Genomic DNA, 13,320 nt, shown 5'->3' with positions numbered 1-13,320 from the left:
TCACAGCTTACCCTTCACCCTCTCCATATCCTCAAGTCCATTCTCTAGTAGGTCTGTGTCTTTATTCCTGTCTTACCCCTAGGTTCTTCATAACATTTTCTTTTTCTTAAATTCCATATATATGTGTTAGCATATGGTATTTGTCTTTCTCTTTCTGACTTACTTCACTCTGTATGACAGACTAGGTCTATCCACCTCATTACAAATAGTTCAATTTCGTTTCTTTTTATGGCTGAGTAATATTCCATTGTATATATGTGCCACATCTTCTTTATCCATTCATCTGATGATGGACACTTAGGTTGGCTATTGTAAATGGAGCTGCAATGAACATTTTGGTACATGACTCTTTTTGAATTATGGTTTTCTCAGGGTATATGCCCAGTAGTGGGATTGCTGGGTCATATGGTAGTTCTATTTGTAGTTTTTTAAGGAACCTCCATACTGTTGTCCATAGTGGCTGTACCAATTCACATTCCCACCAGTAGTGCAAGAGGGTTCCCTTTTCTCCACACCCTCTCCAGCATTTATTGTTTCTAGATTTTTTGATGATGGCCATTCTGACTGGTGTGAGATGATATCTCATTGTAGTTTTGATTTGCATTTCTCTAATGATTAATGTTGTTGTGTCAGTCATGTATCGCTTGTCCTACCAGGAGGTAAAAGCCTTCCAGGTGATACTGGCCTCCCTCCCAGGCCTTGTCGGGTCTAAAGCCCCAGCAGGGTTGTTAGTCTTTTGCCCACTGTTCACCTCTCCCGCTGCCACCACCAATTTCCCTGACATAAACACTATTTATTATATATCACCGAGCAGAAATACCATATCAATCCTGTTCACTAAGTAATAAACCTTCACATAAATCCAAGCCACCTGAACAGCAACGCTGACCCCTGCACTGCTTCCTGAGGTTTCAGTCACTGGTGCCTTTGCAAGAACAGCACACATTTTGGGTTTTCACCTTGTCAGTTTCAAATAAAAACACTGAGAAAGCGTAGGGAAGCGTCTGGCCGACACAGCCCAGCTCTACGCCCGGAGTGACCGGCCCTCCCCTTTTTGGTCCTCTCGCAGCCACCGAAGACAGTCCTGAGCTGGCCGTCAGTTCCGAAGTGGAGGAGGGGGCGCCCGGAGCCCGCGCTCACAGCCCGCACACCTGGGCTACTTTCACTGGAGTCGGAGAGCGCACGCTGCGATCTCTCACCAATGGCAGCACGACTCCTGGGGATGTGCAGCGCTCGGCGGCGACGCCCAGAGACGCGGAGCGCCCCACTCAGCGGGGGAACGTGACGGCGACCTGGGATGCCCAAGCGGTCTCGGGTTCACTGGCAGCCTCGCGAGTGCTGGGAGGTGACGGAGGTGATGGACAGGATCTCTTGCCGCGTTCCCTCGGCTCATGTGTCAGTTTGCTTGTGATCCTAGAGTGATCAAGTTTGCTGTCAACCCAGAAAGTGCCTTACCGGCTCCCTGTGAAGAGGATTTTCCGGGGTTCCCCCACCTCCCCAACACTTGCCCCAGGCATTTGCGGTGCTGTATGCCAGGATGCTTGCAATAAAGAAACCTGGCCATGTTGTGGCTTAGGCCAGTCTCCTGGGAAAGAAATATCTCATTGTACAGAATGGAAAGTTGGGAGGGTTTTCCTTTTTCCATTTAGGCATAACAATTGTTCTATTTGGGGTCTTAAGAGCTTTTCAGATACTAGTTTGCTTTCATCAAAAAAGGCCCGTGGAAGGAATTTGGACCTGTTCCCTATTCTTCAGCCCCTGGCCCCGCTTCTCTTTTATTACCATTTCCCCTGCTGCCGCTGTGCTCCTCACAGGAGGGCAGGTCCGCTCACTGCAGGCTCAAACCCTGCCTGCTTCCCCGTACTGTCTCTATCCAGAGAAAGTGTGTCACCCCCCAGGCGTTCATGGGTGGGACACTGAAAGTCTGTCTCATAGTGCAGGTTCACAGATGTCTGTTTAGTTGACCTAACTTTGGTTTTTCCCTTTGCAGTCACTGGAATGAGCTACGATGCAGTGAGTGGCACACACCCTGAACACGGGACGTCCAGTGACTACACAGACCACACCTACGTTTCAGCTCCTTTCACCAAAGGGGAACGGGCACTGCTGTCCATTGCAGACCACAGTTCATCCTTGGACGTAAGGGAGAGTTCCACCTCTTCTGTTAAGATCTCAAGCTCTTTGCAGTCAGACTCTTCTTCCTCTTCTCAGGCTCAGGCAGAGAGAATCAACGTCTCATCCCACGGTGCGGAATACGCTCAGTCTTCCACCGAGGCACTAGTTCTGCGCACGGCCAGCCCTCCATCCCGCACGCCCGCCGTTAATATGCTGACCACTCCGGTTCTTCTGGACACCGATGCTGAATCCGTTGGCGATACGTCATTGTCTTCTTCGTCAGGGCCTCCCTTGCCCCAGCCCTCAGTGTCACAGTCCTACCAGTTGTTCTCATCAACCTTGCCATCGACCAGGGCCTCCACTCACCCACTGCAGTCCGCCCCTGATGTGCCCACACCTTTGTCTTCCTCGCCACCACCCTCACTAGTATCCCTGACAGCATCTGCCCCTGTCTCGCCGTCTGTCTCACAGACAATCCTCCCACCTTCATCTTCTACCCTGGTCCTGCCCAAGGCAAGGGACACTCCTGTGACTTCAGCCTGGACGTCGATAATGGCATCATCCGTGGCAATGCTCCCCAGCAGTCAAACAGCAGATCCTAAGAACCAGAGCAGCCCACACCTTGGGAGGCTCGTTACGGAATCAAAGCCACAGAGCCTGGAGACTCTGCCCGTGGAGGCCACGGAAACTGTAACCGTGAGGTCTCCTCTGGGGATCCCTTTGTCCCTGGCCTTAACAGAGTCCTCCACTGAGCAAACCCTTCCAGCCACAAGCACCAGCTTAGCCCAGACGTCTCCAGCTTTGGTAGCTACCACTCTCCAGACCTCTCATCCCCCCGTGCCCAGCCCCCAACCCCCATCAAGCACAGCATCTCTGACGGGTGGTCCTACAACAGTACAGACAGTGGCCGGAAAACAGCTCCCGCCAACCAGTCCTGAAATCCTAGTGGTACACATCTCAACAGAAGGTGCCGTTACCACAGAAAGGAGCCCAGTGAATAGAGATGCTGCCACTGGATCGATCGCCCTAACCAGTGCGCCCACATCAGCAAAAGAATGGACCACGGGGCTTGCCCCTACAGAAGAGCACAGCCTGGCTTCACATTTCCTCAGAACATCTCCTTCCCCCCAAAGCACACCTGTTTCTACAGCTAAGGTGTTGACATCTACATCGACCACCTTCACTGCTCAGAGCAGCACCCAGTCGTCCACAGCACTGTCATCTCCAGCCTCAGGTAGGACAACACAGTCGCACAAGCACACTGAGGCTGCACGGGGCTCGGGGTGGCTGGTATCCACCATAGGACAGTGTCTGCTTTGTGATCTCAAATGCTTTCTGTTGGAGCACTTAAATCAGAAAAGAATGTCACGGTGACAGTCTTCTCACCCCTGAGTTTCAGAATTCTTCCTGGAGAAAGAGGGGAGGATGCCGCTGGCCATGTGTGACATCAGTAGCAGTGCCATTGTAACTTGTAATGCCCCGTAATTGCAAGAGCTTTTCAAGCATGCCTTTAACTGTAGCAAAGCCAGAGTGGGGTAGTGAAGCAGGATTGAAGGGTGGAAAACTAGAGTCAAGAAGCTTTAGGTGGCCTGTCTGAGACACAGAGTGAGCAGGTGCCTGCTCCCAGATCAGAGCCACGAGCTTCTGAGTTAGTCAGCCAGCCCCCCAGTCACCGGGGAAACTTCTCTTGATCCAGGGGAGCCCAGGCTCCTTTGTCTCCCTAAGATTATGATGTCAGTGGATAAATGTGGGTGGAGAGATGTGTTTGGTGAGAGGATGATGAACTAACCTTTCCCATAGTGACTGTGTGACATTGCACTGAGGTTATATATCTTTATATCCATGTTGAAGTTGCTGGGACAAGGGGAATAAAGCCATCCACATGATTCTTTATCACTTAAGGAAAGGTAGAAGGAAGTAGGATGATACCTTCTTTGATGTCAGGGTCAAAATTTGCTGGATATTTAGCTTGTCCAGACTCAGGAAAGGAAAACTGCTGTTGGTGAAGGGGTGAAATGGGGACTGAAGGGAGGAGGGAAGAAGGGAAGGGAGTTAGAAGCCGAGTTCCAACCAGGCAGCCATCATCCAGCTCGTGGCTGGAGGGCCATGGACCCCACGCAGCCCCGCAGAGCCCTGATGCATCGGTGCCCCCACTGGCTCGGTGCCAGTGGTCCGAGCCTTGCTGGGGAATGGAAGCTGGCTCCTTCTTCTGGCAAGTTTGGGATCTCTGCTTCAGGACTCCAGGCTTCATTTCCAGATGCCAAATATATTCCAACACCAGGTAGAGCATAATTCACAAGTGTCCCTTAAAGCCAATTATAGCCATTGCAGTGATAACTATAGGTGAGTATGAGGAACATTGTTACTGGCTGTTGCTATGTCTTTTGTGACAGAGTCCATGGGTGCAGTGTTTGTACATATAGGTGCTATGCGCATGCAGGTGATTCAAGGTAGATATGCAGTAGCGGTGAGGAACCAGGACACCATCTTCGGGTTTAGCCCATTTGTCTTCAGGGTTATTCTGGAGTAAGAACTCTTGACTTCTGCCTTCTCTTTCTCATTCTACCACTGACTTTTCTCCTTGGAGATGATTTTTCTCCTTCTGTTATGAGTTTTGGCTTTTCTAACTGTGCGTCAGAAACCTTTATTAGGCAGTTATTGTATAACTGTAGCATGACAAGGCCAGTTATACAGACCCAAACAGAGAGTGTGGTCACTGCACCTGGGAGCTGGGAGTCCAAGAGTTCAGTGGAGCTTGTGCATCGCCAGGGCCTGGATGAATTAGACAGGCTCATGGTCACACCGCGTAAAGAGAGGGTGTCGTAGTGCTCACCTGCAGGCATTGTTCTGAAGGACTGCACGTTATGTGGAGGCCCGGTTACAGTGTGAGACCTTTAGAAAAGAGAAAACTTGGAGCACGGAGGATGGTTGATCAGGCATCATTTTCTCCTTAACGTGTGTTTTAAATTGGCATTGATTCAAGTAGAATTTGTTAAGTATCCCAAGGCAATGTAATAGTCATTCCCGAGCCAAGGGACTTGTAAGCAGTATTTGGATTGGAACCAGCTCCTGCATTTAGGGATCCAACTGTCTAACACGTGTGTATGTACACAGCTAGTGCCAGCATCCAGTCCCAATACATCTCTTCTGCACCTCTGGGAACCCATTCTATTTCATAGTGTGGCCTTTCAGGGCAAGTATACAGAAATAAGCAAGAATCAAATATTAGCTGGGAGAATTAAATATTTACCTAGCACTGCCCTTACCTTTCCTGTGTGATTAACTGCTTTATATCTGAAATGTGTTTTCAGTTAACAGCTGTGCCACTAACCCTTGTCTTCATGACGGGAAATGCGTTGTGGACCCCACCAGCCGTGGGTACCAGTGTGTGTGCTCACCTTCCTGGCAAGGAGATGACTGCAACGTGGGTAAGAGGAAAAGTCATCTGCAGTGGTCTACAATACAGTATCACATTGAGAGAGGCAGTAAACTCCCTTTTCCTCCAAAATGTAGGGGAGTAAGACTTTAAAATTCATACCCTGCTTACTTGAGAATTAGCATGCTTATGTGTTGTCTGCAGAGCAACGTCGGACAATGACATTGACGAGCCTCCACGATCTGGCTCCCTTATGCGGGCTCCCTACATCCCTGCCACACTGGGCCACCCACCACTCCCTGAAAACCCCTACACTTTCCTGCTCCTGACCTTCACTGTGCTGGTGCCCCAGCCTAGAATCCCCCTACCCACATCTGCTGATTAAAATTCTTCCAGTCTTAGTCCAGATGTTATTTGAAATAGCCCTTAATTCTCCCTTCCATCAAAATCATTACTTTCTCTTTACTTTCAAATCCTGCCTTATATTTATAGTTAGTTGTACTCATGGCTGCCCCCACCCTCAGTAGACTGGTAGCGCCTTGAGAACAAGGGTAGTGTCTACTCGTTTCCAGGCCCCATCACACCCAGTGCCATTTGGCCCTTAGAGGTGCCCCTTGTACTGGATTATGATTGTGCTGCCTGCTGCAGATTCACTGTGACCTTGTGTTCCCTTCTCTGCAGATGTGAATGAATGCCTCTCAAACCCCTGCCCACCCCTGGCCATGTGCAACAATACTCAGGGATCCTTCACCTGCAGATGCCCAGTGGGGTACCAGCTGGAAAAAGGGATATGCAATTTGGGTAAGAGAGTTTATCTATCTTGGAATTTTCTCTGCACCACAATGTATTTTGCAAAATAACATTTATTGTTTTTCTCCCTAATCAAAATCAGTATTTGCCCAAGGAATAAATTTAAGGAATATAGAAGGGAGTGGAAGACACTGCCTATTATTCCACCACTCAGAGATGTAGCACCTTATTTGCAGTCTTTTTTAGAGTGTATTATATTTTGATATAGTTGAAGTCATATGGTATTTGTACAAACTTTATACCTTAAACATTTTTCCATGTTATTATAAAACTATTATACAAACCTTGTAATGACTACATAAATATGCCATCATTTCTGCATAACACTATTTGCTTAACCATTCCACCCTATGGTTAGGGGGAAAAAAAAATCAAAAGAATATTCTAACCAAAGAGTTAAAAAAAAAATTTAGGGAGAGAAAAAAGAGAATAAAACCCTAATTATCCTACCACATTCACACATTCTTTTCATTTTTAAAAACGATCTTCATGGGCTTCCCTGGTGGCGCAGTGGTTAAGAATCCACCTGCCAGTGCAGGGGACAGGGGTTCGAGCCCTGGGCCAGGAAGATCCCACAGGCCACGGAGCAACTAAGCCTGTGTGCCACAACTACTTAGCCTGCGCTCTAGAGCCCACAAGCCACAACTACTGAAGCCCGCTTGCCTAGAGCCCGTGCTCTGCAACAAGAGAAGCCACCGCAATGAGAAGCCAGCGCACGGCAACGAACACCCAACTCAGCCAAAAATAAATAAATAAATTAATTAATTAATTAAAAAAAAAAGATCTTCATGTTCTTGTCCACAGACAAGATATAGTTTTTACAAAGCTACTGCCATAATTGTATCATACAATTTGTCACATTTTGATCCCAAATTTAATATTTTATGAAGCTGGTTTGTTTTAGATATAATCTCCATTTTACAGGTTAAAAAGCAAACAACCCAAATGAAAACTAAGGCCCTGACAAAGTACTAAGTGGCCCAGCTTGTACAACCGCTTGATGAGACACCAGGTTTGCAGCCCACAGTCCTTCCATCACACAGTGCTGTGTTGGTTCTGGGAGCTTTCTTGCACACAGGCTGTGTAATCTGTGTTAGAGTGCCGAGGTCAATGAAGAACTTGAAGAAATTACAAGTGAGGAAGATAGAGTTATCTAAGCTGGATAGGGAGCTGGTGGGTACAGTGACTCAACTTGGAATCATCTTATATTGCCCAGTGTCATACTCAACACAGAGAAAGTGCTCAGTAAATGTGTTTTTGAGAGAGCAAATGTCTGTGTCCTTTGAAAGTGTTCTTTGCATGACTTGCATTGCCCATAGGCTGAGGGGAATAATCAGAGTTTTTAAGAAGGTGGTGTCAAATGACAAAACTAAAACAATTTGGTAATGAGTTTGATATCCTTTACTCAAGGGAAAGCAGACCATGGACTGGGGAAGTACAGGGTCTCTCTCACAAGCAGTGGAAGGAAGACTCTTTCTGAGCCACTTTGGGCAAGAGTGAGTTTTATAGCGCGTAGAAGCAGCAACGCGGACACAGGGCATGGTTAGCTGGGCTTGCATATCTGACCTTATTTAGAAAGATCAAGGAACAAGGAAATAAGTATGGAGCCCAGAGTTGGCTTCGCTGTTGGGGACTGGCTGACTGATACGCTGCATTACTGGTCAAGGGGAGCGTTTACAGGAACTCTAAAGTTTGACTTGCTGACGTGGCACCCCGGGCAGGTGCAGCTCCATCTTGGGGCTAGAAATGTATTTCAGTAGTTGGTACCCTACTAAAATAATGGTAGAATTTAGAAAATTGTTTAAAATACAAGGGTCAAGTCAAAGCGTTATTTTTAAGGAAGAAAAATCTGGGAATATAGACATCAGTCAAAGTCGAGAAGTCCTTGTATTCTAATAGATTATTTGCAGTTGGGTCACCTATTCCATTTAGCTACACCCTGTAAGAAATCAGCAAGGAGTTTTCAGTTTAAGAATGGAGATGATGGAAATGATTTTATTTTGAAACAGTATGGAAAGTACACTTGCCAGGGACTCAAATGCCAGGCTTGCAGCTCCATGTCCAGCACCTACAGCACACTGACCCCTGAGCATCACTTTCCTCATCTGCAGAATCAGTTTACCACCTGCTCTGCTTCCCACTCAGGGTTCTTATGAAGATCAAATAAATAATATATTTGAGCAAGCTTGGAAAATGGTAGGGGTCTCCAGATGGGAGATATCTTTTTTTTTTTTTTTTTTTTTGCGGTACGCGGTCCTCTCACTGCTGTGGCCTCCCCCGTTGCAGAGCACAGGCTCCGGACGCACAGGCTCAGCAGCCGTGGCTCACAGGCCTAGCCGCTCCGCGGCATGTGGGATCCTCCCAGACTGGGGCACGAACCCGTGTCCCCTGCATCGGCAGGCGGACTCTCAACCACTGCGCCACCAGGGAAGCCCCGGGAGGTATCTTTTGACATTAGTCTTCTAATCTCTTGGACCAGAGCTGAAAGCAATGAAAATGATAAACTACTTTGAATATAAAGCAATAATTTTGGATCTTTAAAAAATCATTTAGATAACCTGTGTAAATCAACAGTTAAAAATTGCCCTAGGGCTTCCCTGGTGGCGCAGTGGTTGAGAGTCCGCCTGCCGATGCAGGGGACACGGGTTCGTGCCCCGGTCCGGGAAGATCCCACATGCCGCGGAGTGGCTGGGCCCGTGAGCCATGGCCGCTGAGCCTGCGCATCCGGAGCCTGTGCTCCGCAACAGGAGAAACCACAGCAGTAAGAGGCCCGCGTACCGCAGGGAAAAAAAAAATTGCCCTAAAGCCAGATGATGTAACTGTAGCGTGAAGATGGGAATGTGTCTGGGAGAGCGCAGGGCCGGGGGGACACTGCGGTGCCTTATTCGTATTCACACAGATGCAGAGGCCACATTTGCTGTCCTGGTTCAGAAGAGATCTGTATACCTGATGGTTACCATATGTATGTTTCTGCACAGAGTCTGGGCACAGACCTAGACCTGTGAGATGGGAGGACAAAGGGGTAGGGTGACTGTTCTGGAAGCCTGTATGTGGAGGGTCCCACAGGCACCATGCATCAGGAGGAGAGCCACTTATTGTGTTAACAATCATCTTTCCCTTTTCAAGTCATTTAGCTTCATTGTTCATAAACATCAGAGGAATATGCAAATTAGAGCATGCTGAAGCTCTCTCATTTGGCCAGGAATGTTTTCAAACAGATCTCTGCTTCTCAGAAAGAGTCCTAAGCAGCTGGCTTCACTGAACTGTAGAACAAGCAAAAAAGATGTTAAATAAGGATTAAGGGCTTTAGACAGTAAGTATAAGATGTTAAATGTTTTCCCTGGCTCATTTGTGGGCCTTTTTCTTAATTCAGCAGGCAAGCTTTCTATGAAAGAGCAGCTTCATGTGTTTCTGTGTTTGGATTTATTTATATTTTTTTCTTGTCCAGAGGGAAAGATAAGAATTTAATCTAAAGGAAGATAAGAGCCAGATATAAAGCAGGCTGTCCTAATTTATTTTTATTTTTTTATTTTTGTGGTACGCGGGCCTCTCACTGTTGTGGCTTCTCCCATTGCGGAGCGCAGGCTCCGGACACGCAGGCTCAGCGGCCATGGCTCACGGGCCCAGCCGCTCCGCGGCATGTGGGATCTTCCCAGACCGGGGCACGAACCGGTGTCCCCTACATCAGCAAGCGGACTCTCAACCACTGCGCCACCAGGGAAGCCCTGTCCTAATTTTTGATTGCCTGCCCATTTGTAAGTTCTATCACCCTCGGGCCCAATCAGCACAAATTGATGTTAACTAGAATTTTATTTTATGAGTGAAATGGGCCTTGAAAATGGGGCTATTTTCTTTCATGTCTGAACCCAACAGTATCTTGAATATGGGTTGTTTTCATTATATGGCTTGTAGTCGTGGAGTCTGGCAGCCCCTGAGTGGAGTCCTGCTACAGATGTTTGACACCTTTCTCTGTAGCCACTTGGTTGTCCTTAGACTATGAGATTCCTCAGGGGGCTGGAGGTTTAGGGGGAAAGAAGAACTTGGAAGATGGACACACATGACGTTAAATGTTAATTTTGGCCCTTGGGAGCTGGATGATCTTGGGAAGTAACCTGGCTTCTGGAAGCCTCTTTTATCAATGATAGAACAGGCATTTCCTCTGAGCAAGAGGAATGGGGAATGGATGGAGGTGACTCTCATGAGAAGAGGAAACTAGAGCACGCCCTTGAAGTGGAGGGCTGACTAACTTGGTAAAAGACCTAGAGAGAAAGAGCTTTCCTCCATCCGAAGCTTTATAGGGGCCCACGAGCGTTTGTCTTTCCAACCCCACGTCTCCCCCCGCCTTCCTGGAAGTGTGTTCTTTAGACCAGCTCATCTCTCTTCTCTGTTACAGCTTCACTGAGCATCTAAGATGTGGGAGGCCACTGGAGAGATGAGGAAAGCTCATTCAGAGCCCTCACACATATGCAAAAGGCTCTTTGGAGCCTCTCACCCAAAGGTCTGCTCAAACTGAGTCTTCAGCTCAGCTCAGTAGGTGCTCCCATTGCTAGAGGAGCCCCGAAGAGGGAGGAGTGGTCTCCACCCTCCAGGAGAAAGAAATGCACAGAGAGCATCCTGGGAGGTGGAACAAAGTTGGGTGCCTTGAGATTTTCAGAGACTCAGCCATGCGTAGGTGAACCTTGGGAGGTCTAACAGGTTATGTTTTCATTTTCAGTTAGAACCTTTGTGACAGAGTTTAAATTGAAGAAAATATTTCTTAATACCACCGTGGAAAAACATTCAGACCTCCGTGAAGTTGAAAATGAGATCACCAAAATGGTAGGTTTCCCGAAAGGCATCTTCCTACTAGTCCTTTGTTTTCTAGAACAGATTTTATTCAGAATCGGGAACATCCTGGGGATCAGCTGTATTTCCTGGGCTGTTCATTTCTATTATATTTGGAAGGTGAACTTTAGGGTAAAATTAAAGGCCTCTTGGAAATAGAAGGGAGGCGTTGAGAACCAGTGATGCCTGTAGAAGCATTTCTTCTAATGCGTCTTCCCATGCAGCCTTTTTCGGTGCCTTGGCATTTCTTTTCCATGTTCAGACTCATAGTTACAGACACTTTGGTGACATGCACCGATAAGAGCTGTTGGTGAAGCGGAAAGACCCAGAAAATCCTACTGTCCCATCTGCTGTTGACATGCTGTGTGATTTTTCTGTCTGTGTTTTGGAACCTGGAGAGAATGATGCTTTTTTCTCAAGGGAATGCCAAAGGTGGAACAGTTAATCCTATTATCTGGGGTTGAGAATTCACTGAGTAGATTATCTAGGGGCCTTTGATTCTTCTTCTTTCCCTCCTTGCCTGCTTTTTGTCAGGAAAAAGACAAGAAAGAAAAAAAGAAAAATGGAGAGGAAAGAAGAAGAGATAGAGATGAAGCTCAGATAGTAAATTTTGCCTCTCAGCTGCTACCGTAGTCTAAGATTTGGTGCTCAGAAAATTGGAATTTGCCATTAAAATAAGTTTTAGAGATTGATTTCTGATTTTAATTTTACTTGTTCTTTATGGGTAAGAGTATATTAGCCAAAACCTATAGGATTTTATGGGACCATGGGTTTTATTTGTGTAAAATGTACATTCCAATTCCATTTCTGTATCTACTGAGCATCTACTCTGTGACAGGCACTTTACCAGATGCGTCACTCCTATAAGAGGTATTGCCAACACTGTTACAGAGGGAAAACTGGCAGGCTCTGGAAGTTAGTGACATTGCCTGAGCTTACACAGAGCAGGTGCAAAGTTAGAGACCACTCTCACTTCTGACACCAATTGCGAGTTTGGGGGTCCCCAAGAAACCCTCAGTTTTGATAATGCACTAGAAGGACTCACAGATCTCACTGAAAGCTGTTATACTTGTGGTTACGGTTTATTACAGTGAAAAGATCCAGGTTACAGTCAGCTAAGGGAAGAGATGCACGGGGCAGAGTCCAGGAGGGATTCAAATTCAGTGCTTCCAGTCGTCGTCTCCCCATGGGGTCATGGACAGGGTTAACTCCTCTCGGCAGTGATGTGTACAATATTCATAGAGTATCACCAACCAGGGAGACTCACCCAAGCCTTGGTGTCTAGAGCCAAAACACAGATAGTCAACTGCACATATGGCTGACCTCAGTCTCCAGCCCCTCTGGAGAGGTAACCCTTTGGGTTACCCTTTGTAACCCCAAACCTCACCATAAATCACACTCTTAGATTATCTGGAGCAGCCCAGGGTCTCCAGGTAAACAAAGGCAGGACATTCCAAAGGCTTAGAAATTACCTCCCAGGAGTCAAGGGCCAGACCTCTCTTTGCGTAGCGTCAAATTCTTTACTATATGACAGGGTTTTACGTCTACTAACCCTATACCTGGTGTTCTTGGCACTGCACCGCAGCTGCCTCTTAGTTTGGTTGTAGATCAATATTTCCTTCTAAGGTAGTACAGGGGCTGAGAAACTTGTGCAGAGGTACAGTCCTTCCCATTACACGGTGCTCAGTGACTTATCTGATTTGCTAATTTTTACCCAGTATCAACATATAATTTATTAGTGATGTGACATCCCCACCCCCAAGATATAGTGAAGATTTGGCTATGACTAGAGAAGATTTAGGCTATGACTCAAGTAGTCTTTCCCAAGGTGCCGTTCTGTTCTGAAATGTGCTATTTCTGTTTTTTCCTGGGAAAAAAAGTTTAAGTAATAATAATAATAAAAAATCATTGCCTTGTGAATATAAAGCAATGTCATACAAAGCCAAAAAAGGGTTTGATAGCATCCCGTGTTTGAATCCATCTTGTGAAGGGTGAGATGTGTCTGACACACAGGCTTTGAAGACAGGTGGGTTGCATTGGTCAAGGTATTGAGACCCTCTGCTGCATAAAAGGAATCCCCAGCCCCTACTGTGGGCCGGGGGAGTGGAGAAGCAGGCATGGTACTTCACATGCCCCACAGGGATTTTCTGCTCTTTCCGAGAGCACAAGGCAAACACAGGGAGAGTCGCTCTTAA

The 13,320-nt window shown here is 47.0% G+C and overlaps 1 protein-coding gene across 1 annotated transcript in view; it reads left to right on the top strand.

Moving 5' to 3' along the window:
- HEG1 (heart development protein with EGF like domains 1) overlaps window positions 1–13,320 on the top strand; it is a gene marked incomplete at both ends in the record, with an annotated part of 75,595 nt that overhangs the window by 34,951 nt on the left and 27,324 nt on the right. The window contains 5 exons of the mRNA XM_079704158.1: window positions 1,070–1,345; window positions 1,991–3,349; window positions 5,427–5,543; window positions 6,173–6,292; window positions 11,016–11,119. Of these exons, the coding sequence (XP_079560284.1) occupies window positions 1,070–1,345; window positions 1,991–3,349; window positions 5,427–5,543; window positions 6,173–6,292; window positions 11,016–11,119 (1,976 nt within the window). The remainder of the gene's footprint in view (window positions 1–1,069; window positions 1,346–1,990; window positions 3,350–5,426; window positions 5,544–6,172; window positions 6,293–11,015; window positions 11,120–13,320) is intronic.

Source organism: Hyperoodon ampullatus (assembly GCF_949752795.1).
Source record: "Hyperoodon ampullatus genome assembly, chromosome: 5".
NCBI classification, from domain to species: Eukaryota; Metazoa; Chordata; class Mammalia; order Artiodactyla; family Ziphiidae; genus Hyperoodon; species Hyperoodon ampullatus.
This window is presented reverse-complemented; position numbering and strand designations above follow the sequence as displayed.